The sequence below is a fragment of the Galleria mellonella genome, unplaced genomic scaffold (assembly GCF_026898425.1).
Source record: "Galleria mellonella isolate WM207_F2 unplaced genomic scaffold, CSIRO_AGI_GalMel_v1 utg36, whole genome shotgun sequence".
NCBI classification, from domain to species: Eukaryota; Metazoa; Arthropoda; class Insecta; order Lepidoptera; family Pyralidae; genus Galleria; species Galleria mellonella.
Genome location: NW_026442086.1, coordinates 5,253,360 through 5,280,656, shown reverse-complemented (window position 1 = coordinate 5,280,656; position 27,297 = coordinate 5,253,360). Strand labels below are relative to the sequence as shown.

The window sequence follows — 27,297 nt, the reverse complement described above, 5'->3', positions numbered from 1 at the left end:
AATATTAAATAAATGATTGAATATGGATAAAATCCAATCATTTTCATCATCATATCAATCAAACAGTTATCTATGTTACAAATTTCATGCAGTTTACAGTTTCTTGGCACTAGACTTTTATATTTCCAGGTAAATAAGAAATACCCTATCATTGGTTACATTTAATATACCTGGTATATGTCCGTGACAATTTGTCACGGGACACGTGACAGTTTGCTTTACAGGGTAAACAGAAGACAGAATACTTGAAGTCCCTTGCAATGAATAATTTAAACGACCAATTATAAATTTATTACAATTTATTTTTCTTAAAAGATAATTAATATACATTCTTTCTTTGTAGAACAAAATGTAATCAAACTATGCGAAAAGGTCTTCTCTGTCTGCGGCGAGTGTGGGTGCCGTGGCGTCCTCCATGGCCGCGAAGTTCATAAAGTGGGCAGGTCGGTGCACTTCGTGGTAAAATTCGCGAGGGTTACCCAACTGAACGCCATACTTCATGTTTGGATCGTGACGAACGCCTGTTAAATTACAAAATTATTAGAAACAGTAATAGATTTAATTCATCTTCAATTTAATAAAATTATTTCTGTACATTTTTTTAATTAGTGAATTTGAGAAAGATTAATTTACAAAACTGTAGATAAACTTAGAAGAATAATATTATAGATGAGTTTGCACTAAATGTTATCTAAAACCAACTATTCTCATAATACATTTAAAAAAATTATTTAATAGAACTTTCATTGGACATATTGTATAAAATTGGAATATAGATGGTCAAAAATATGCACTAAAAAATAAAAAAATAGTAATATTAAATACATTTATATTTTAAGAATATTTTTACTCACCCATGAAATTGTAATTCCAACTGCCTTGCGATGGAACCATGAAGTATCCAAGGAATCTATCTGACAACAGCATTTGCACCCTTTCATAATGACTTGGTAGGTATCCTTTGGGATTGTTACCCCTATCTGTGTTCCGGGCGCCCCATTCATACCCACTGGGAGTGAGTTTGTATGCAGTGAGCGAACACGAGCCAGGGGTGAAGGAACATGTGATGATGATAGTCTTTTCACCATCCCAGGATGGGTTCTCGGCCATTATCTTGGCGTGTGTTGTTATGTCCTGTACAAAACATGTAAATATAATGTCAATCAAATAAAAAATTAAAGGTGGTAAGATATGTACAAATTTCTTACAAACCAAGTAGCATTTCATATTTAATGTAACAGTTGCACATGTGTGACTGGATGCGGTGGTTTTTTTTTTTTTTTTATAATAAGCTGACAGGCCACCTGATGGAAAGTGGTAATCGTTGCATGACATGACATGAGTAGTACCATGGACATAACAAGTATACTGTTTCGCCCATAATACCCCCCATGTGTTGCAATTCCTGAGGACTCAGATGTTATTCCTCTGTACCCTGTAAATTCACGCCATATTCCACCCTTGAAACCGAAACACAGCCATGCAAACACAACTGCTTCACGGTAGAAACACGAATGAGACAGAGATACCCAAGCAATCGACTTTTGTATGGATGGTAATAGTTTGTATCAAGGGTGATAGGTTTTTAATGGTCGAAAATAGAATGGTATCTCTATTTGTGCTATCGGTATACACTGGCGATGATTCAATTAGAGATGATAGATGAGAATGAATGAAGGCCAATTGGCTCACCATGATGAATTCTACAAGAATTAACCTTAAGTTTCCAGGGGAGCAGCATACAAGTTGACTTGAGGGTGGTTGTGGTTTATGGTGGGGGGTGGTGAATTGTATTGAGGTCGTAGGTTGTTGTGGGGTGAAGATTTATATCAAGGGTGGTGGTGACAGATGTATTAAAGGTAGAGGTTGTAGTTACCTGCGGTGATAGCTGTGGCAGCTCGTTGGGTTGCGTGTGCATCCAGCCGAGCGGCTGCAGGTGCGCGAGAGCCGGGTGTCGTGGCAACTGACGCGGCAGGTGCACCTGCTGGTGCGTACCCCACTGTGGCACCACCACCGCGCACTGCACCTCGCGTACCATCGGATTGTCCGCCGGCGATGTACCATACAGGTAGCATGCGATCTGATCGACATCACAACGTACTCATGTCATTCACAGTCTAATAGTAGATTATTGTAAGTAAAAATAAATTGTTCAAATATTATCAAAGTTAATAAGCCGCTTGATCAAAGTCCTGTTCAAAGCCATTTCGCATTTAAACTTTTTTTTTTAAATATAGTGACTGCAGTAGGTAAAAGTAAATAATTATGACAAAATTTCAATTGAATGACTTCGTAATCAGTGTTATTCCAAGATTACTGTTATTTTTTATTATTTGAAATAACTAAAAATATAACTCACCTGTGCTCTCAAATCAGATATGGTGACAAACTTTTTGAGTAAGTTCTTTGGTAGAATGTATGTGTATCCACTCTCTTTGATATCGTCCGAGCTCACATAAATGTGGTTGGTGCGTAAATGTAGGTTCGTTGCCGAGATCGCTCGTACGCGCCATTCCGTTTTAGAACTGTATTCAAACAAAAATATATATTACATTATTTATTTATTTACAGGAAAACCAGGACTACACCAGAGTAAATAGATACAGTTTAGGATCATAAATCAAGCCACTAATAGGTTTTCACAAATAGTAACAGTACAGATAAAAGGCGCTGCACACAAAGGAACAAAAACCAAATTATTTTTACTCTTCATATATTTATTGGAGTCCAGAAACATGCATCACTTTAATTCCTTCTTAATGGCAACACATGGATGTCATTAAAACACTGTATTGTATGATGTCCAACCTGCCGTTAATGCCTATAGACGACAGTAACAATTTTCTATCATTTGAGTATCAGATTGTTATCATACAATTCTAAGTTTTATACAAAATATATTTAGGATTCAATATGTTTATTAATAGAATATCATCAAGGATACAAAGATCAAACCTCAGCTTACACTACTAACTTTTAAATTACATTTGGATCATTTAAAGAGAACTGTAATTTGCTTCTTAATTCAGAAGTCAGGTAATGCTATGATCTAGCTAGTCAGGAGGTCTTGTGTATAACTATTGCTCAAGTTGTGAAATGATCTTGTTGCCAATTTTTTTCTACAGTATGGGGTTCTTTAAAATAAGCACAATAAGGTTCCTTCAATGTCGGCAACGCACGTGTGACATCCTTGTTGTTACATAGATGACAGCAACGGTTTGTTTGCTTGTTTGCCATCACAGTCTAATAAAAAATAAAAATACGAGAGCACTGTAGAAACTCTACATTAGAGGGCAATGTTTCCATTGAATAGAGAGTAAGAATAAAAAAGGTAATTAAATATATAAGGTTAATTAAATACATAAATATAATTAAATATATATAAATATATTAAAAATATTGTTACCTAAATGTTTGTGACTCATAGTTGCTCGTGGTGGAGGTTATGATCTCATCGCCATGTTTGTTGACAGTCCTAGTGGTGGTCGCGGTCAGCTGGCTCTGCTCCTTACTCTGTTTCTCGATTTCGGCGATTTGCTGACGCTGAGCGGACGGAGCCGAGATTTCCATGCCGAGAATTATATCTCGGATTTCAGACTGGGTTAGTGAAGCGACGTTCACACTGGAATTTAATGGTTGGTTATAGAAAATGATAATTAAGTTTTTTTTGTGGTTAAATAAATAAAAACTGTACTATTTGTATTTCACAAGAATATTGTTTTGATACAGTAATCAATTATCGCAATATAGGAACGTGTTACAATATCATCAATCTTCAGGTTATTTTTCATTACTGTATGAAATATACCTAATAACAAACAACCTAAACCTCTGTCAAATCTTGGTGGGAAAAAGATATCTGGTAATTTGGTGAATGCAAACTTGATTGATTATATTTATGTATTATTCGGATTATTAAGGTATAGATATGCATAATGTTTAATAATTAACAGACATTTGAATATACACTTTACCATGAAAATATTTTGAAAGAATTTGTACTTATGAATCCTAATATTATATTACAACAAACACTTACTTGTTCTTCTTGCCGTAATCAGCCAAAATAAGATCCTTGAGTTGAACTTCCACCTTTATCCAGTCATCGTCGGACAACGTCGGCCAGATGTGGTGGGGTTCCGTCAGTGTCGTCTTGTCAGGTTTCAGCAGCACCTTTGTACGCTCGGTGTTAACGTGGAGCGCTCGCAGTATTAGGATAAGACGACTGAACGCCTATGAACAATGAGAGACGTTAGGTGCTGTTTTCTATAGATGTCTAGAAGGAGAATTCATAAAAAGGTGTGGATTCATTTGAATACCTCAGTCAGCTAGCCAGTAGCATGCTGATCTAGTTTAAAGTTGAAATACTGCAGTGAAATTACTGAGATCTGTGTTTCACGAGCTTTATACGATAATACAAAGACACTTTATAGTTTGGTTATTGATCAGATAGCGTAGTCTCAGAGCGGCCGCGTCCCATCGACACGCGATCAGCGTTCGTGGGACCACGACCCCTCCCCAGAGCACAGGGACTCTCTGGTTTCAGGACCCCTACGCGATTCATCACTTCGAAAACCACGCTATTATATCAGCACAAGTCTATTTTCCGTCACATATACTTATAAGATATATAATAAATAAAAAGTGATAATTAGAATTTGAGTCTGATATTATATTGACAATACAACTTACAAATGTAGACAATAACCTCGCTGTAGCTTCTGCTTGATCATAGCCAACATAAGTGCTTTTAGTTACCATTAACAATGCAATAAACTATATTGATAATGTGATACATAAATGTTCATGTAGTTATAACAAAACAAATTACTATATTCATTTAGAAATAACATGAATGAAACTTATTTATTACTCACAGTGTATGATGATATGGTCTTCAGCCAATCATCATATAAGTTGAATAACACCATCTGTGGCTCCGTCGCCTTCAGGATGAGATCACCAAATTTCTCTACTTTGAGGCACGCTTGGAATGGTAGCTGTAGCTCGGACCCTTTGATCACGATGTTCGGGAAGTCCAGCAAGTGGACCTAAAAAAATATGACTTCGTGAATGCGAGTGACGTACTGGCAACTTTTTAGACCTTTAATATTTTATAATTTGAATTTTATTATTCTTTGATTAAATTGAAAAGAAAAATGCGAATTATAAATAATTTAGGTTAGAATTTGAAGATATGACATAAAAAGGAAAAAATATTTATGAATTTATAACAACTCATAAATGTTCTATTGCTGGAAACAGGACACTAATTATTATACCAGGTAGATAACTTGATACTGGCGTATTGTAATTAATAAAAAAGAAATGTTTTTTATACCTCGAGTGGATCCAACATTCCTTTTCTGGTGACAATAATCTGTTTAGGTTGCTCTTCCACTGGCAGTGACCGAATGAGAGCTGCTACTTCTTCAGCAGTTTTCCATTTAGCGAGCTATCACAAAAATATTATATTTATCATTATGTAAGGTTATGTACTATATTACTAATGCATATTCTGTTCTTACTTATTGTTACTTTAACTGTGAAAATGAGTTTGTTATATCTTCGCACCTTAACAATCAAATATGAAATTTAGAATACAAGGTAAAAACTAGTAAATATAAAATGGAATGGATAATTGAAGAATTACTGTTAAAAAAAGAGTAATTTGTAGTTTATGTTACGTACTTATAAAATGATGAAATTTAATTCAGCACAGTCAATATGTAAAAATATAAAATATACCTGTCCTAGACGCTTTTGTCCCGCCCACACGCTCGTGTGGATGATCTTCAGGAACAGCTGGCCAGTACGCGGGTTGAAGATGAAGATCGCACCGTTGATAGGCTTTGTAGTCAAATTACCTTCAAACGTCTTGTGGATCGTTACACGATATACATTTGTGTCGTCCACGAACCTGGTGAGGCAAAATACAATTGGATATATCTAATGTAATAGGTGCTGTGCTAAAATTTATAAGACTACTAATTTTATAAAGAGCTTACGATTACATCGTCAAATGTTAATTCTTGTACACTATTCTAAATTTATATTTATCTAAATTATATTAAAATTAAAAATTTTCTATACCGTAAAGACCCCGTGTTTGAAATTAAAATATTTTCAATCTAATAATCTCGTCATTTATCTATGTTTTATCAAATTGAGATTGTCTTGATTGATTGTTGAACTAAAATAAATTTACATTTGTTTCTAGGAATATATTATTACAATTCTATGGTCTGTTATTATAATAACCTAATGACCAAGGGATAAACAACAGTGTCCTTCTTTAAACATTACCAAAGCCTAACTGCGCTTACCAACCGAACTGCTAAGAATGGTAACTACTGCCAAAATCCTGTGGAGGCTTATGTTCTACAGTGAACAGTTAACGGTTGACATGATTATCCAATATTTCTATCCAATTAATAGATCTATAAACCATTATAGACAAAAATAGAGTTAATTCACTTACCAAATGATCTGATTAGAAAACAGCTCGCCATAGTTCTGACTCGAGAGGTACGGTTCAGTCGGCTCTGACGAGTACAACTGCAGAGCTTTGCGGATACGCTCGCGGAGTACATAGAGCGCAGGGTTGGCTTTCATTATCTTCGCCATCGCTTGTTGGATGAGCGGTTTGCAGCCGGGGAACCAGTTGCCGTAAGCACTGTGAAAGATTAATATATAATTATATAATTCAATCTTGGCGTGACCGATATTAATTTCTTATTTTCAAAGATGTTTATTATGCAGCTAACTACTGTTCTTCACAGATTAATTATTATTAAAAATTTTCAACATGTAATAAGTTTAAGATGAAGTGCAAAGATAATAATATATAAAAAAAAAACTGTTTATAAGTTTTAACTAGCTGAACTGACACACATTAACTTGGTAATTTCCATATTTTTTATTTTTAAACTGAAAACCAGATGGAAAGAGGATTGTCCGTGTTAAGGTTTGCTAGCAGAAACCCAACTTTTTTTTGGATGAAATTGGAAGATTACCCCACCTGCCCTAGTATACAATGATAGAACATCGAATGATGGTTTCCAGGGAATGGGGCTGTTTTGCCCTATTACTAACAATTCCTTTCCCCCTACAGAAACTCTATTAGGTCTATAGTAGTATCACAAGGTCCCCTCTAGAAACTGTCATAGTTACTTCCTCATAAATGGCCAACTGAACTGGCTACATCCTCAACAATTTTTTTTTGCATGCAAATTTGCATTGCATTTTTTTTTAATGGCAGGCATTAGCATAACTTAACATTAAAATACCTTAAAATAACGTATAAAGAACGAGGTATAATTGGCGTCCTATTACAAGTGCCTGAAGCCTTACCTGTGCAAATTGTAGGCGAGGTCGATGGCGATGAGCAGGCCAGTGGGCGAGGGATATATAGACATATTATCGGTGGTATAGTCGAGGAACTTGGCGCGCGCGTACCGCTCCACGTCGTGCGAATCGTAGTCGCCCCACCGCAGCTGGATGTCCAGCCAGTACTTCTGAGTGGTCGTGTTGTCCATCGTGTCTCTGTTTATGAACATTATATTGTTTAAATACTCTTTCTATTGATTGTAATTGCATTAATTATTGTATATCATTAGCAACTGTAGCTGGCGTGCAATTATCGAAAATTTTTTTTTCAACTAAATTATAAACATATTTAAATAGTCATTTTATTACGAATCAGGCAAGAAACTCGGCTGTAGGTATTTTTTTTTTTTTAAATAACAGTTATATATTCTTTATAGCACTTATTTATGTTGTCTATTTGATATTTTTTTTATTCCGATTTGATTGCATAGAAAGCCACTCTGCAAATTTAACATGTCCTCTGGGCAATGGCCCACAATATCCCACCGTGATGTTTGAGTCTCTTTTTACAAGAAAATCTTAGGTTATTGTAACCATTTACCTAGAAAAAAAAAACATACTTGGTGTCGGCTAGTAGTGATGGCCTGGATACATTCCACTTGTACGAGGCGAAGAGAAGGATATCAGCACAGGAAGAGTTCATCTTGTAAGATTTACGAGGATGGATAGTTTCCTTCTGCACCGTTTCAATCTCCAATGCGTCCAGCTCCTGATCGAAAACTTAAACAATAATAAAAACTTATTATTCATGTAACAACAAGAGAGTAAACTTTTTTTTTAACAATTAAGGTATTTTAATCATTATCTAGTGAAGAATACCATAACTAAGAAACAGTTAAAGTGATCCCAGTTAAAATCCTGTGGTTGAGTTAAAGGCAGATGAAAGAATATAAATACACTTTTCACCTCACTAGTAAGGTATAAATTATTAATAAATTTATTTATTGTGAGATGAATAATTTTAATTATTATAATTGAATTATTGAACCCAGCTTCACATGGGTAGATAGAAGTCTTTTAAATTAAATATAATACATATTCTATGTTACTCACTACTAAAGTAACTTTCCTTAGATGAATCAATTTTTAAAATCGGTCGAGTAGTTTTTGAACACTACAAACAAACATAAAAAATCAAATCTTTCTATTTATAATATTAGTACAGATATTGACTTATAAATAACAATGTTTCTACTTTGTTATTCTATTTATCATTTCTCACCTGACACAAATCCATGACGATTGATTCGTGCACCTTCTGCCACAAGTGAGCCCTAAAGATCTGGATTAGTGAGATCTTCAGCGTGGGGATCTTGCCGTGCATGAATATACCCGTCAAATCCAATTGTACCTGTATGATAACAATAAATTTATAACACATTTGTATAGATAAAATACATGAAATATTGCAATAGCATTATTTATATCATTTTAAAAGAATCATGAGGAATTAAACGGAAAAAATTCTAAGTAATATTGATCACTATTTGTATTTTTATCAAATATGGTTTTTAACTGATTATTGTGAACAGTTAAGCCATGCCTTAATTTCGTTATTAACATATATCTATAGTGACCAATACCATCACAATATAATAATCAATAGAGCAGCATACCTTAATTGCAATGATTGGTTCGAAGTACCAAATTTTTACTTATTACACGTAAAAATTTTCACTGTATAAAGCATAAGCAACATATTATTATACAAAAATATATATAAATACTAAATGAATAATGTGCATCGAATTTTGACAGACAATATTTCTAAATGATTTTTTTAATTTTTTTTTTAAGTAAATTATACACTCTTAAAAATGAATGTTGTAACCAGACCTGGAAACCGACATAGACGTTGGCTCTGTTGATGGTAGGAGACCACCACAGGGTGAAGCGACGGTTGGGAATTTGGTTCAAACCGGAACGCTGAGCGTTCGTCAGCTTCTTGTACTTCATCGACTCTTCGAATCCTGATGCCTTTTCCCTGAATAATTAATTACACGTTATTATCATAATTTCTCTGCCCTTACACCAAGTAATTTTTAGTTAGAGCTATATCTAAAACAAAACATCTTTTGTATCACTTAATTTAAATTACTTGCTAAATCGAATTTTGATATAAAGTGCCAAGATATCAAACTAATGTAAAAAGATGTAAAAAAGTAAGTAAAGAGTATGCTGAATATTTGGAATAAAAAAAATATTCAATTCACCTATTTACAATCATCTCAACGTTTACTTTCTGTTTGGCCATATGACTTTTTACGAAGTCCATTTCTTTTAATTATCACACAATTTGGTAATCGTTTTTTGTCATTATATAATTGTTGCAACAATTTGTAAATGTGTTTCTAATTTTTAAAATAATTTCAATTATGCAGCAATTGATTCGACACTTAATAGAATAATTGTACGAAATTTAATTTAAGTAGTAAAAATGATGTGAAAAATTTATTACTAAAATGTAACAAAAACAACTTACCAGAAAAGACCTTCCCACGTTGGAAAATATGTGCCTTTGAACAGCGTGTGTTCGAGTATGCCCTCGACACCGCCGAGTGCTTGGATCATGTCTGTGCGGTAGTTATTCAGGTTCCACAGCTTGCCGTCGTGACGCTGATGCGTCCACCAAAACGGATTTTGCTTGAGCACCTGAGTAGAAAATGAAGTATACAAGTAAGTACTAGAGATATTTACTATTATATTTTTTTATATAATCTATATATAATGACATTATTGAAATGCAGAAAATACACATAAAATAACTTTGGATTTTTTTTTATTTTTTGTAATTTTTTTGAATCTTTACCTAAATTATTTTTGAGTCTAGTACATAACATTTTCTTAAGTTTAAATGGCGTTTATTTGAACTTAGCTAAAAAGATTTCTTTACAATTATATAAAACTTACTTGGTACTGTTTGAATTCTGTACGTATACGCCAGCCCTTGTCATAAGCTAGGGTGTGTCTGTCCTTTTGGAAGAGTGTATTAATCCTGGGTATGCCTCTGTCCCATGAATCTTCCAAATCCTCCAGTGTGAGACGCCTGAAAATAAATATTGATTTATATGTGCCACTAAGCTTACAAAAACATTATTTTTATTAGTTTTTAATAGATCAGATAGCGTAATCTCAGAGCGGCCGCGTCCCATCGACACGCGATCAGCGTTCGTGGGACCACGACCCCTCCCCAGAGCACAGGGACTCTCTGGTTTCAGGACCCCTACGCGATTCATCACTTCTTAACAGGAGAGAAAGGCATCATTACCTATTAGTAATACTTCCAATGCTAGCTATATACTCTGTCAAATTGGACCCTTCATGGATTCCTGGAAATGGTCTTGATTAATTTTGGTGGAATTTGTAATGATGGGCCAACTAACCTGACTTCATCCTCAGATGACATCAGTCACTAGTACCCCATCAGCTTAAACTAATAGCGCAAGCAGGTTCACCAAAAAATCAACAATAACAACCAATACAATTGTAGTCATGAGATGTAGCTTAGTAGTATTTTAAAGCATGCTTTGTACCAATTTCTCACCTGTTCTGAGCATTAGCTTCTTGACGTTTGAGCGCGTACTCTGCCCAGACTCGCTGCGAATCGATGAATTCAGCTTCCCACGGCTGGATGTAGCGGTACAAATTGGGAATGAGCTGATCCTCGTCGTGAGACATACCGGAACGGAAATGGGTGATGCCGACATCCGTTTGCTTGGACCAGCGCAAATCAGACTATAAATAATCATAATATATCATTACAAAAATTTCTGGTTGAATGAGATATGAAGAGAGAAAAAATAAAAAGCTTCTTTTTTTAGGTAATACTTATTACATTATTAAAGAAAGGTCATTTATATAGTTATCTAGCATGGACACTTATATCTAAAATATTCAATATATCTCCTTTTTTTTCTTATGTTATGTTCTGGTTTGAAGGATGATATTACCGATTACCGTGACTCAAGATAATGTAACAAAGTAAGGAAACACTTGAGTGATACTTTGCAAATGTTCTTAGGCTGTAGCGATCATTTATCATCAGATGCAGTAGCATGTTCATAAAAAAATAAGCATTACTTTCAAGAAAATATTATTTTCACTTACTTGTGGAATAAGCACATGTCCCATTGACAACATGCCGAGCCCGCCCAATTCTTTCGGTGTATAAAAAACGACAGGCGGGAACCGTGAAGGCATTTTGGAATTGAGACCGATCTTGATACGGGTTTGTATCTTGTTCTCGCACTTTACTAGGAGGTCAAGGAGCTCCTGAGTATTTACTACCGCTTCACGGAAGTATGTCATTAGACCTGAAATATAACATATATTTTGAATATGACACAAAAGTGTTGATACTTTTATACCAAGATAACTTCAAATACAAAGGAGAACCTATCAATTATTCCTAGTCTGCATAATCATACATTGAAATTAGAAATAGTCTTTACAATACTCCAAAAGGCAAAATATGGTCTACCTATTCTACTAGATCATGTCCTTATAATATTAGATGGATTTGGATGTAATTTGGTACAGACCTCTTTGACAAAATACAAACATATATGTATTGATAGAATCGTTATCGCAAACGAGTCTATGAGATAGAATGATATGATGATGTGAGCAGTCTTCGTCATTTCATTTGAGGGTTGACTGAAGTGATTCTTATATTTTTTTTTTATTATTATTTATTCGATAGATTATATTTTTTGTACTTTGTCTAGGGAGGCTAGATATTTTTTACGATATATAATAAAACTATACAACACATAAAAATACAAAACCAGTGTTAAAACAGATAATTGCATTGGCAATCAACTTATACTTTGAACTTACCAATGAGAGCCGTGTTCCACTTGTTAACAATCTTTGTAAACGTCGTAGATCCCGACGCCATTAGGATCTGCCGCACGCGGTTGTGGAAGCGAGCGAGCGATTCGTCGTCGACTCGTAAGTAACATTGTGCGGTGCGCTCTTTTGTTACCTCATTTTGCAAGTTCCATACACCGTCGCGATGTGATAATTCTTCGTGTTGACTGCGACACTGTTAAATTATACATGAGTTTAGACTGACAGTAAGATACTTATAGTAAGATAAAATCAACTACATTGTAGCAAAGTAATTTCATTTTTAACATAACTGAAGTTAATCCATTTCTAAGTGTGCTGCCGCATATAGGCAGAATAATAAATTACACAGCATGTTTAGTACTACATTCTTCTCACACATAGGGTTAAATTAAATTATTGACAAATAGATTCATAGGTTTTAATTTGTAAAATATTATATGATAAGATGCGTTGCTTCTAATATGAATTTTAAAGTTCACTCACAATATATGGAACCCTAATGTTATCAAACCACTTTTAAAGTGGTACTAAGAGTATACTGAAAACACAAAATAAGTATTTTATCAAGATATTTAAATTTTTTAATAGGACTCGCTCAATTCTACGTTGTCGTATGTAAATAAACGCAAATTTCCCTACTAAAAGAAAAATCTATCAACACTTACCTTCGGCAGTATCCTGCACTCAAACCCAGCCATATTGAATAGCAGGTTAGGATTGTCCTTTGAGTATACGGACACGAAGCTGTTCTCCCACTGTATGGTAGTGACGGAACGCGGCAAGCGGTTCTTAATGTCCCAAAATACAGCGCGACCACTACAAATAAAATGTAATTATTTGTAAACGATCTTCGATTTCACTGACAGTAAAATTTAAAGGAGTTCATCTCATTCTCATTAGGTTACCTCACATTATATGAGAAGTAATTTATGATTTGTTAAGAGAAAGGATGTAATTTTATGAAAATTAAATTAAATTTAGTATTTTAAATTTATTTTTATGCAACTTACAATGGCAAATAAGTATTACTGAAATAATAATGTCAGTAAATTTGCGAATTTAAGAACTATATCAGTAAATTTGCAGTTTCTTGACAACACATTGACAAACAAATTGTATAATATAGTATATAGCTGTTTGCTCGCTGCTTTGTACGCGTCGATTTCAGGAGGAAAACCAATGAAATAGACTATTTCTAGATGGTATATCTAACTAAAATATATACTTTTTGTTTTAGTTTATTTTAAGTTAGATGTTCAGAGACACAACTGTGAAAATTACACATAAAGACAGACAAAATTCCTAAAAAATATTGTCTTGGCATGTATTGGTCTTATCAAGACCCCTTATTAAGTTTTCTTAAATATCTCTTGTGTACAGACATTGTTTAGTTAAAATATTATAATATTAGTAAGACGAACTTACAGATTAACATCATGCTTCATCAGACGCATGCGAGCGTCACGAGGCCAGCATTTCTTGTTGTTGTAGCCGACAATGTTCTCGTTGTTGGGATCAGGATGCTCCGTCAGGTAGCGCTGGATCAAGTCGCGAGCTTCTTCAGCCGTGAACCTGTCAAGGAGTAAATATTCTTCAAAGTCGGAAACGTAAGTTCAAGCATGTTTGCCAACTTAGTGGCATAATAAAGAAACTCCCTCCAATACAGTGATTTTAAAAATTAGTTTTTATTAGGCTTTTTTCTTTTAATTACGAATTTAGCTAAAAGCAATGTTAACCTGGGATCTTAACATTTTAACTAGGTTTTGTAGCGGTTGCTTACTACTACTACAGGGATCGGTTCAAATCTCAACATGTACATAATTTTTTTACAAATAATTTAAAAACATTATAAACTATTGTTTTATAATCTATTTCCATTTTAATGTAGGAGAGTTAAATAAATAGAAAAAACTGGCTTGTTATGTTAAACATACATTCTTTGTATATGATACATAGAACAGAAGCAGTATGGACACAATAACAATCGTTGAATAAATCATACTGGAAATGTGAAACAATTTAAGTATGCATTATAAACAAATAGCACATATTTGAGATATTTACCTAAAGAATATATGAATCCTGTCTACATATCTGCAGTACAGCCTAATGGGATGAGCCGTTTCAGTCTGCCTGTCCTGATAGGACAGGAAATCGTTTGGCAATTGCGGCGGGCCCGCCATCTCACTGGCGCGCTGTAATCCCAGTACTAGTAGGTCCAGAACCAAGCCGTAGTATTGGACGATGAACGATGCGAATTGCAAGCCGCGAATGATGCCGTAGGAATTTGTGTGGTTCATGTCCTATAGTAAACAGATTAGTTATTAAATTTTAAAAATGTTAAACAGTTCCATCATATAAAATACATAAAATAATAAGAAATAAATGGCCCCTAGAGTTAATACATGATTTTATAATTTGATATAATTTTATCATTAGCATATAAGTATATGAAAATTGTAAAACCGCGTACGTCTACTATATTCGACATATAATGGACATTCACAATATGGTTGTGGAAAATTAAATTCATCTCTATAAATCTGTATAAATGTTGTTATACTACGATAATATTTTTTTTATTCGACTTAAAATGGCAACCGAGCTGACGGCCCATCTGATGGAAAGTGGTAACCGTCGCCTATAGATATGAGCAGTACCATGGAGATAACAGTATACTGTTTGCCCATACTGCCTGGCTGTACGCCCATGATACCTACTATGTGTTGCCATTCCTGAGGACTCAGGTGTTATTTCTCTGTACCCTGTAAATTCACTGGCATATCCCACCGTTCAAACCGAAACACAGCCATGCAAACAACTGCTTTACGGTAGAAACACGAACGGGTCAGAGGTGCCCAAGCAAACGACTTATATACAGTCTCCCTCTGGTAAGATATGACAGTAACAGTAACATTATGAAAGTTCCCTATGTGTTTTAATCTAGGATATCTCTATATATAATCAGGGGGTCTACCATGAAATGAAATTCCGAACTTTCGGAATCAATTTCGTGTTTTTGTTCATACCGAAATCGACCCAATAAATGGAGCTTAACATTTCGTTTGTCATAAATCTTACTATAAAATTTTAAAGGAACGATATTTTAGCATTTTTAATATTTTTAAACGGTATGTATCATGTAATTTCAACATCAAATTTGTGTTTCGTTCGAACCTGAAATTTCGAAAAACATTTCATGGTAGGCCCTCTGTTATTAAAATTTATTCTATTAAATATAAATCATAGCTGTGAGTGACATACCTTATAATTGATAACGACGTTGTTCTTTGCAGTCATATAATCGGCAATATTATGGTCCACGATTAGACGCAGCAATCTGTTGAGCAGCGTCAAATCGATCTTCTCATAGAGTTTCTCGAAGCGAGACTCGAGCAGTACGTTACACTCGCCCTCGCCGACTTCCCAAACATCTTGAAGGTTGTTTATACCTGTGTAATATGTTTTATGTTAAGAGATAATTCATTTCATGTACCTCGTACAAAATCGTACGTGAAGATTCACTAAAACATATATGTTGCAGTCAATACTCGTAATCAGTCAAAAGTACTTTTGACTGAACAGGTTGGTCAAAAGTGATTTTAACTGAAAATTATTGGTTATTAGTACTTTTAACTGCAAATTTGCGGTTGTTTGATGAGTGAAAATGGAATGGTAACCCCGCCTGCGCTAGCGGAATACACTGGCGGGGCACCAGTGAAGGGTGGTAGATGAGAATGAAAACAGGCCAGATAGCCCATCATGATAAATCCACCAGGAATTAACCATGATAGTTTCCAGGGGGAACCGCGAGGAGGTCGACCTGGTTGGGTATATTGCTAACAATGGGATTCTCAGTCTCCATTACTAACAATCCCTTTCCCCCCGCAAATTTGCGGTTAGGTTAGGTTAGGTATTTTTATTTGTTATTTTAGTCAAAAGTATTATTGACTAAAGCATATGATCAAAAGCACTTTTGACTGACTTTGCTAGTCAATAGTACTTTTGACTGCAACATATACACTTCTAGAACATACAATAGATTACGTGACATTATTTAAAATAATTATTTTCTAGAACAGTCATTACAAAATATTATAATCATGATTCTCTCCTCTTCTTTCGTAGATAAGTGCAACCAACCAAAGTGAGGTTTGTAACAAGGGGATGGTATTTACATACATATCTCCTTTGCCACAACGCACACTCTGGGCAATCGCAGTACAGCATATCTTCGTTTTTCTTTGCTTGTACAAATAAATAAAGAATAGTTTGCACATATAATATATTGTCAATTTAATACATTGACCCTAAAACTATTTATTCTATCCATATTGTATTTACATGTATACATATATGGTTTAAAATCCTACAAACAATTGCAAGAATAATAGAGCAATAAAATTTCCTTGTAATATATGCAGATGTGCAATAGACATTTTATTTTCTAGAAAAATGGCTTGTAAGATTATTGCTATCATTAATACAGACTATATTAAATACATTATTATTATATTAAATAATTAATTGAAAATCATCTACTTGAATGACCATAATCATGTACGAAAAATAAAAGATTTTTCTATGTTACAATACTATTAAATTATTTCTATCATCAAGCTTACTTGTAAGCTGTGATCCATTTAAAGAGTTAGATATGGCAGAGACATCAATGAGTAATCATTAATCGAGATTTCAATGTGACAAAAGAAGACAATGTGTGTTATGTATTTATATTATTAGTAGGTTGGTACCTGTGTATGTTATAAGGTCAAAGACATTTATAAAAAAGTCAGTGCCTATTCAACCTCCACTTCTTTCACTCGTCCCCTGTCTCACATATTTAATAATGTGCGAGTGACATCTCTGGTATTGCAAGCATTCATACTGTGATAACCACTAACAAACTATAACCATCAAGCAGATTCTATGCTCAGTCAAAATAATAGTACTGCCAACATTTTATTTAAAAAAAAACTTTCACATACCCTGACACCACTTGTAAACGAGCAGTGGCGATGGTTCCGTATCTGCTGGTTTCACCCACGGAGGCAGAAGCCTTCGTTTGTCAGCTTCATACCACAGATACTGGTCCAGGTATGCGTCAGTGATCTTCTCCAGGGGTTCCACGTCGTAGACGGGAACCAAGTGGGAGTAGAGATCCATGAACTCGATGCCCACCTTAATTATTTATAGAATTAAGATTTGTTCTTAATTATGAGAATATATAAAAAATAGATAAATAAAAACATCAGAAAACACTCTAAGAGCCATATTATTTTCATGTCTAATAAAAAACAAAACTTATTAATTTTTTATTGAATATTATTATTACTTAATGAAAATGTATGCAAAGGAATACTTGATTAAAAGCCAGTCTGCTGATTTTTAATAGTAACACAAATCAATAATCAGTTGTTTTCATTTATTACTTAGTTAATTTCTTGTTTCTGTAATAATTTGAACCAAACTTGACTCCCTTTTCATTAAGTTTTATAGCAACAGATAGAAATACAAAACCCACCTCTCTGAAAGTCCTTTGTGTGAGCAAATGACGCTTAATTCTTGATAGCGCTTCATGAGGATTGTCGTACGCTTGTTCAATAAGGCCGAGCTCTTCTCTTTGGCTCTGGTTCAATCTGGATTTAACACTGTATGCCTCTTTCAGCCGCTCGAGCGCTAGAATCAACAGCTTCGTGTCGTGCTTGTACGACAGCGGCGGGAAGGGTATCGGCGCGAAACGACGCGATTCGAGCCAGTGAACCGTTGTCGTGTAAATGGCGACCGCTTCTTCGGGCGAGATGTAAGGACCGTCCTATACAATTGTAAATTATGTATCAAACTTACTATCAGCTATAAAATAAATATTAAGTAGGTATTATTAATATAATTTAACAAAGAAAAGTAGACAGTCATAGAGTAGTAGTTTTTCCTCAAAATATTACAGTAGAAAATTTAAAATAGATTAAACAGAGAAAACAATGGTCTTGTATTCTAAGATTCACTTTAATCAATATAATAGTATCCTGTCCTACTCAAAAAGAAGCTAGTGGTAAAGTCTTCTAACTTTACATGTATCATTTTTTTTATTCACTGTCATAACCCTTAGATCAGAGACTAAAAAAAGTATCAGCGTATTAGACTATGTCATAAAAAAAATCGCACATCCTTACAGTATCACATGATACATTTTATTATTTTACCTTCAGATAATTGTGCTGACGCTCCTGTTCTGCTTTGAGGTACAATCTGGTGAGTCGACCGAGGTTTTTCTTGCAAACAGTCTTGTCGACAGTGGCGCCGCGACGGATACGCTCGCGGTTGTAGTGCGCAGTGTTGGTCCACCAGTCCGCCTTCATCTTTACGTAGCGGAGAATCATGTTCTCTATGGGGGTCGGCAAACCCGGTACCTAGATAGAATGGAAACATCATTGTATTTTGCTTATGCCAATTAGGTTACTCAGAAAAACTTAAAAAAAAATACAGTACACACATATCAAATTAATTTTATAAATGGTAAAAAGAAAATATTAGCTATGATTTTTTTGCATAATAATGCAAATATTTCATTAAAATACATCTATTAAAATATGTATATGTCAGAGAACCTGTTTTCATTTAATTATGTCTGTTATCATTAAAATTTGTTTAAATAAAAATACATCAGTTGTTTCTACTAAATTTGAAGAAATCTAACAAACATTAAAGAAATACTAACCTTCCATGGTATATTCGCCTTCCAGCATCTCCACGCTTCAGACAGGTGCTGCAAGATGGTCCTGGCTTTGTTCTGCTTGATACCTTCAGGCATCATGTCGACGATGTCGTGCATGACAGAGGCGCGCAATTCCAGATCGAAGTGTGATTCCACACGTTGCTTTGTCACCGTTTTGGCCACACCTAGTGGTGACAAATTAAACGTAAATAAAAAAACTCAATTATTATTATAGTGCATTAAATAGATACTATTGAGAAGAAATATATATAAACATGCCTTCTATCAAAGTGCACCTTTTTGACATAAGTAAAGGCTATTACATATAGCATCATATATAGGTACTTGAAATAAAAAAGGTCAGAAATCTGGTTATATGGAGGAAATTGTAAATAACAGTATATAAAATTATTTAATGTATAAAATTTTTTAATGTATTAAGTGCTATAGTACAGAGCTTTCTGGGAAATGCTTACCTTTGGAATGTCTGCCCTCAAACTGCCTAGAAAGCAAATTGCCGAGCCAGCGCTCCAGCAGAGGCGTAATACCGCGCATGAAGAACAGCCACACGCGCCAGCCTGGTGCCCAGAAACCGCAACCGGGACCTTTGGACACTGGACCCTAAAAGAACAATATATATATAAAATAAGATTAACAATTTAAATTCAGTTAATTAATATAATATATAGTTCTCATGTATAATTTTGTCAATTTGAAAAGGCCTATTTTTTTTTAAATAACTTTGTTAAACAGCTAACAAGCTGATATTTCTAATAGTGTTATATAATATAGGCTATGATTTTTAATTGTGAAAGCAACTTTTGTGTTATAACAGCCGTTAACTGTGTTATTACAGAACCTCCCTCTATTGGGGGGATTTTTCCAGTAGTTACCACAAAACAGGTGGGTTAGCAACCGCAGTTAGGCTTTGATGTTTTAAGAGGAATGCTCAACCCTCGACCATTAAGTTCCTTTAGTCGCCTCTTACGATACTGACAGGAAAGGAAGGGGTAGGCACACCTACGTTACATTATATTCTATTTAGCTGCCACTCACGTTAATTTGTATAATCTCTTTCAAATCAACTTAATAATAATTGATCCCTAATTGACAGTACTGATGTCTAATAATAGTACAAATAAAATACGATGAATTGTTTTGTTAATGTTAAAATTACGGCAAAAGCAGCGAATATGCTCGTTATGAAGATATAATTCGTGGAAAGCGCTGCACAAGCAGCGGCCCCACACGATGCATCATACCACCATCATACACAGCGACGAGTCAGCAAAACGCGCCGGCGAATTTCCAAGGAAAGAACGATGGTTCTCAACTCCACTTTTGGTTCATACATGAGCCAATAGTACTTTTTATTAACTCTTTATATTGTAATTAGAATTAAGTTTAAAAATTAAGTAGTATTATAATATTATTTATTGTTTTTCTTTTTTCTTTGCATTCTTCAATTGTTGTTTTATCTTGTAGCTGTAATTTTTTATTTTATTTCATAAACAATTTATTAAAAACTGACCGTATTAAACCGGTAGTAGATAAGATGCTTCAGATCCTTGCACATTCTGATCTGCCTCATCAGCTTGTACTTGTATCTGTACATTCCTGTCAGCTGGCCGACATGAGCGAATATGTACTGCAGTCCGTCAGCCAGTTGGAACGAGTCCACGTTGTTCAGGCGATATTGAACGTGAGAGTCCACGATCAGTTTCGTCAGCCGCAGAATCTCGCGGCATAAATGGAACGCTAATAAAAAAAAAGCCATTTATGAATATATTAATGAGAGAAAAGAAGATATAAGAAGTAATTATAAATAAAATACTTCCCCATTCTATATGTCATGAATCGCAAACACAATATTTTGTAATTTTAGTGGAAATGGGGTTAAGAATAAATATTTTGAATATAAACAAATATACATGTATTAAATAATATTTTTACTAAAGACTACCGAAAATGGATCGCTGATAGAAAGAGTGTTACTTGTTTTTTCTCTCGAACAATTGTATATGCTAGGTGTTTGGAGTTTGGAGGGAGAAAAGAAAAACATATTGATTTAAAAAATTTAGAATGACGTCAAATTAGACTCACCATTTCCGAATCGAGACTTCTTTCTCTCTTTTGTAGTAAGTGTCTTCACAGGTTTCAAGTTGAAGTTGTAATCCAAATGAAGGTAATTAAGATTCTTCCGGTGAATCAACAGGTTGAGCATATTGTATCCTTGGCGGCACACCTGCAGTCCCGCTTCTACCCAGTCCAGGGTTGTGGTTTGGAAGAATTTTGTCGATTTAAACGACCGGAATAAGTATCTGGATCAGATAATAACAATTACATACTTAATTAAGATATACAACAATAAAACTCTAATAAAGCATTAAATCTACTATGTTAATTCCAAAGGTTGCTAGAGAATGCTACTAGTCGGCTATTTAAATAATAGTTTTTTTTTTTTTTTTTATATGAATTAATAACTATTATTAACATTTAATTGGTATGCTGAATCACATGTATACTAAGTAGATTGTCCTTCGTAACAAGCAGTTTATAGTACAAATAATAAATTTTAATCCTTAGTTCTTACCTCTTTTTCTGCGGCTTTGGCGGTCTATGCTTTAAAGAATTGAGCACATAGTACTTCAGGAGCTTTTGATATGAGACCCTGACTTTCACGGGCTGTCCTGGTGGACAATGCTCCTTGTACCATGTCTTCACCAGAGGCACATCAATAGCGCGACGAGTTCGTCCTTGTAAAAGAAAATTTTATTAGAATTATTCTTCATTATTGAAATAGGATTTTTAAAGAGTTTTGGATGATAGATTACATTTACTATAAAGTATAAGGTGGAATAAAATTTATCAACTATTTACTCAGAAGTATCATCACAGAACTATACAGAACATTTACCTGAACGTGTGTTGAAGGGTCTGGGAGCCCATAGCAGTGCAATTCCATTAGCTGTGTTATCAGTGTACAGTGCAGTCTCTTGCAAGAAGGGAGAAATCTCCTCTGGTAGCACAAATTCTTCCTCATCAGGCACTGGGTCCAAAGACTTGACTGAATGTCTATGTGAAATTGGATTGATAAGGGGATCAAAGTAAAAGGCAGGAAGGTCGGGATCTTCAGTTTTAATGTACACTACATTTGGTGTGTGGTACCTGTGATCAGATATTACAGATGTACAAAAGATATGGTTAAACAATTTTAATCTTTTGGAAGCTTGAAAACAATAATCAATAATATAAAGTTTATGAATACTTTAATATTTAAAATATTTAATAATTATTTACTGGCTTATGCCAGTACTTCAAATATGTTCAGACTACATGGAATGGAACATCAAATTATGAATGGAGAGATCTAAATTCATTTAATTTAGATAATTTTATTGGTAATAAATTTTTCCTGAATAATTTTTGCAATAATCAATATCTTTAAATAGGTTGTATGTGGATGCGACACTACAATATCCGGTACTTAGAGAAATTTACTATTCTTATTGCAGATACTCACCACGACAGCTGCACGAAATGTGGCAGGTTATTGTACAAGTATGGGAAAGCAATTCTATACTCTGTCCTAATTGGTTGACGGATTATGATTTTATTGATATCATTGAACTCATTCCAGTCCTCATCTCCAGCTGAATTGTCTTTCACTAGAGGCTCAAACTTTGGACCACCAGGTATTGCCATATTCAGAGCTTTAGCTGTGAAGAAACTCTTCGAATCAAACAGGTAGAAATAGTTATCATCTACCAAGTCAGTCAACAGTTGATTGGCGAGACGATACAGTGTCGCCATCTGTGGCAATGTCAGATTCCAACGTCTGTATGTCGAACCATTGACATGTTTTGTGTTTAAGAGTGGTTTGTGGTCATAAAACCAAGATGCCACGGCACCATCCTCTTCGGCATCCAGCTCAATTTGAATAGGCTCCAAGGGTTCTACATCCAGGATATTGTCAGCATAATCCAGGGGAGGTTCCTCATCATCAAATGGCGGGAACCTCATGCGTTTGAAATGCCTACGATCTCGTTTTTCTCTGCGCATCATGATCCACATAGTGCCCCATTGTGCAATGTATACTGGTTCAATGACCCATGGGATTTCATTGACAAATGTGATAGCACCAGTTATATGATACAAGACCTTGACATCTCTGATCTGTTCCCATGGCATAGGCATATTCTCAAGAAGTTTCATCACAGCATGGGGCATATATTTCAATGCTCCGAGATATACTCTTTTGTCGTGACGGTATTTGCGGCTCGTCATGTCACCATGATCTCGGATGATTTTTCTGATGTGCTCAGGTGGCATGTCCTCTTTTTGAGCATCCACAAATCCAAACTTGCGCTTCTCGGAGAAGCGCTTTGACTGCAGCTGAAGCCATTTTTGTGCTAAAGAAAATAAATATTTGTTTAGAAACTAAAAAATACTATTTTTAAAACAATATAGCAGATGGCTATAATAATATAATAAATAAGACAACCTATGCAATAAGATATAAAAATTATCAATACCTGTGGTTAAATGTTTTTTTTTAAAATAATATTTTATTTGAATTGAAAATGTTATTTATTATACAGATAATATATTTTTTTGTACATATAAGAGATTTATATGTTTTATAAGAGAAAGAAAATAAATACATTGTACCAAAGAAGCAAATCTTGATTCTTTGGTAAAATATATTGAATATTTTAATCCTATAATAATAAAGCAAAGAACCAAGATTTGTTCTTAATGATATATCAAGGTTCAACCTAAATCACTGGGTTTAGAAACTTGATATGAAGTACTTCATCTAGTCCTGGTCATCATAGAAACTGAAGATAATTTTAAACATAATTACAATGATATACAATATATAATTAAGGTAATGTGTAGCAATATCAGCTTCTTCCACTAAATCTAGAATGGAAGAGTATATCTAATTACTACATTTAATTTTTCCCCCACTAAATAGTTCCAACATTGACTCCTATGCTGGTACTTTGAGTCTGGTGAGGGTGTTGGTTGGCAATAATAATTATAAACGAGACAATAATGTTTGAGATGCAACATAAACTAACAGCAATACCCTAAATTTATGCAATAGGAGAGACCAAGCGGTAACCTCATAAGGCAGGGTATAATTTTAGATACAGAGATATACAAATATTTAAAGCCAAAAACTAAAGAACATATCATCATCTCAGCCACTATCTGTCCACTGTTTCACAAACAGATCTCCCCATAGACTGTCATATAGAACCACCTGTATCCACTAACTTCCTACAATGTATTTAAGGTTGTCACTCCATCTAGTGGGGGGTCGTCCTAAACTGATTCTCCATACAGGATAGCCACTTAAAAACCTTTTTTATTTATGGGTTGTCAGTTTTTGCTGCTATATGACCAGCCCATTGCTACTTCAGCTTACTGATCCTTCAGGCTATGTTGTTTACTTTGATTCATTTGCTGATATCCTCCTCATTTCAAATTCTATCATGCAAAAACTCCAAGCATAGTCCTCTCCATAAGCAGCTAAGTAATGTAAAGCTTTTGACCTAGGACCATGTTTCTGTTCTATAAGTTATAGACCTTCATCTTCAAACTTTGAAAAATCTTTTGAACAATCCATAATATTGATAAATATCTTATCATATTTTAAAGAAAATTATATATCAAAATTATATGAGTGTGTAATCCTGAGTAGTGTGGCATTTAAAAAAAAAAATTGATAAGATTTAAATTGAGAAACATAAAATTTTAAAGATTACATATAAAATGACACTGATAACAGCATATCAAGGATATGTGACTACTGCATAGCAGTTTGGCATAATACATTGGGAAAATTCAACAGTTAAAATTAAAACTCAAATCTCAAATAAGAGCTAAAACAATGCATGTGAGCAATGTCTCTCTCAAAGACTTTTTGTATGCAACTTAAAATGTCAAACAAGCTGACGGCCCTACTGATGGAAAGTAGTAACAGTTGCCTATGACTGATGCAAGCTGTTTTGACATTCCTATCAATATATATGTAATTTTTGTGAAGTCCAATTTAAGTTTATTAAATTATTTAACATCTGTCAGAAATAAACTTAGCCAATGGTGCACAATACAAATATGTTCAGTAAAAGCATTTTTGGTATGGCTCCTAGGATTTATAATAAAAAATTTAAAAGAATAAAAGTTATTATCAATATAAGAGAATATAGAATGATTATGAAAAAATATTTGCTAGAGAAAAATTATTATAATATTGATGAATTTCTTAATGGTAAATAATTAAAATTTGAGTAAATGCATGTAAATTATTAGAATGTAATATTAAATACTTATAATATTGAAAAGTTATGACTGATTATTATTGCAATAAAAATAATTGTTATTTTCTTTTTGTATAATGCAATTGTAGTTTATAATTATTATCTTTAATGAATGTTTTATATAATTATGAATTTGTATACCTTATGATGGTGAAACATAGCACACAATATTTCTACAATATAATAATATAGCGGTGAATTTACAGGGTACAGAGGCATAACATCAGAGATCTCAGGAATGACAACACATGGGAGGTATCATGGGCAAAACAGTATAGTCTGTTATGTCTATGGTACCGCTCATGTCTAGGTGACAGTTACCATTTTCCATCAGGTGGGCAGATAACTTGTTTGCCATTCTAAGTTGAATAAAAAAAATAAACATAAGCATTAGCAGAATTCAATATAGGTATTGCTGTATCCTAAACCATATTTTAAAAAAATTTTTAAAATATGGTTTAGGATACATTTTTTATTTTTATGTTTTTTTGTTGAATTTTCTTACAACTCTAGTCATATATTTTTTTTATAGGTAAAGATGGAATGGTAAACCTGCCTGCGCATACGCTGGCAGGGACTCTACCCATATTGATAATATTAGATGTTAGACATTTTATGTACAAATTTAACCTAAAAATGTAGAGGCTTTTAATACAGTAATTTCTCAGCATTGGGGAATGTTCGAATTATTATCGTCATAACTTTACGCAAACAAAATTTTACGCATTATGCATTGTGGCATACAAACAAATTATTGCAATACATTTTCTTATTACAATAATTTGTTTGTATGCCACAATGCGTTTCGTGTAAACACAAATAGAGAAAAACTTACATTTTTCTTTGATTTTTTCTTCCGGTATATGATGAGATTTGGGCGGCTGTGATGGCGGCACCGGAGGTGCAGCAGCAGCGGCTGCGGCGTGGGCCTGTAGAGCGGCCTGTTGCGCCGCCGCCAGCTGCTGCTGCGCCATCATGGTGGCCCAAGGGTTGGGCCCCAGAAGGTATGGCGGCAGCGACATGGCTGCACGCCTTCTATAATCACGATTTCACAATTAAGAGGGAAAGAAGTGTATTATCTATTCCAAGATGCGTAAATGCAAAACACGCATGCCAAATATGCCGGCAAGAAAAACAGCTTAATCCATAATACTGACTTGTTTTAATTAGATGTTAGAGTTTATTTTTAAGTAAGATTGAAAAAATAATCCATTTGAAGTTTAATAACAAGCACAACAGAATTTAATCAAACGTAAACTTGGTTGTTAAAATGAAAGAAATCCGCCATTTGCAATGTAGGAGAATTTAATATTTTTCAACAGTTTTACGGCTTTGGGTTACTAGTGAAGATCTAAATTTTCTTATATTCATTTCGTCGTAAACAAGAAAAACATAAAACTTTTGTGAAATTTTAATTTTACAAATAATTAAGTAATTTAGGAACTGCACAAAGTATCTGTTAAATATACTTCTTGCAGATTCTTAAGATAACAATAATTTATTGTAGGCATAGACGTAGTACAACGCACTCATGTATCTATACTGTTACGTATACTAATATTATAAACAGAAAAGATTTGATTGTTTGTTTGAAATGGAGAAACATAAAACTACTAAACTGGATTTGAAAATATCTCTATAGAAATGTAAATTATCAACGAGTGACATAATATTTTTCAAAATTTACCTGAACAAAGTGAAACCGAAACACTAGTACTCTATACCCTAAGATTAGATAGATATGCACCTGCATATACATATTTTATTGTTTTAGCACCAATTATCCCTCTATTCTTCAATAAACAATATAGAAGCGGTAGCTATTTTATTTTGGTATGCAAATCAGTCTGATCCCTTAATAAATAGAAAACGTCAAATTATTACGTATAACAATTTTTGGAGATATTTGATCTATTTCTTTTTTACAAAGCTCAGTCATTTGCGAGGTAAACAGAGAGACTGAGTGCCAAAGGTCTTGTCCTATAATTATCTCCAATTTGATTACTT

The 27,297-nt window shown here is 34.1% G+C and overlaps 1 protein-coding gene across 1 annotated transcript; it reads right to left on the bottom strand.

Annotated features, from left to right (window-relative positions):
* Positions 1 to 281: 281 nt before the first annotated feature.
* On the bottom strand, positions 282 to 26,607 carry LOC113520820 (pre-mRNA-processing-splicing factor 8). Its single transcript, XM_052897264.1, has 35 exons — positions 26,448 to 26,607; positions 26,126 to 26,325; positions 22,482 to 23,370; positions 21,876 to 22,126; positions 21,552 to 21,714; positions 21,062 to 21,279; positions 20,490 to 20,716; positions 19,435 to 19,579; positions 18,962 to 19,143; positions 18,447 to 18,653; positions 17,768 to 18,058; positions 17,232 to 17,424; positions 15,508 to 15,695; positions 14,308 to 14,546; positions 13,669 to 13,815; positions 12,909 to 13,059; positions 12,229 to 12,436; positions 11,497 to 11,702; positions 10,934 to 11,124; positions 10,300 to 10,435; positions 9,872 to 10,041; positions 9,226 to 9,373; positions 8,614 to 8,740; positions 7,950 to 8,112; positions 7,354 to 7,545; positions 6,482 to 6,676; positions 5,749 to 5,920; positions 5,342 to 5,455; positions 4,878 to 5,051; positions 4,040 to 4,233; positions 3,407 to 3,622; positions 2,360 to 2,525; positions 1,877 to 2,080; positions 855 to 1,134; positions 282 to 521 (listed from the first exon to the last, which is right to left on the bottom strand). Exons 2-35 carry the CDS (start codon positions 26,310 to 26,312, stop codon positions 361 to 363), a joined length of 7,095 nt encoding a protein of 2,364 aa, XP_052753224.1. The 5' UTR covers positions 26,313 to 26,325; positions 26,448 to 26,607; the 3' UTR covers positions 282 to 360.
* Between the last annotated feature and the right edge of the window lie 690 nt (positions 26,608 to 27,297).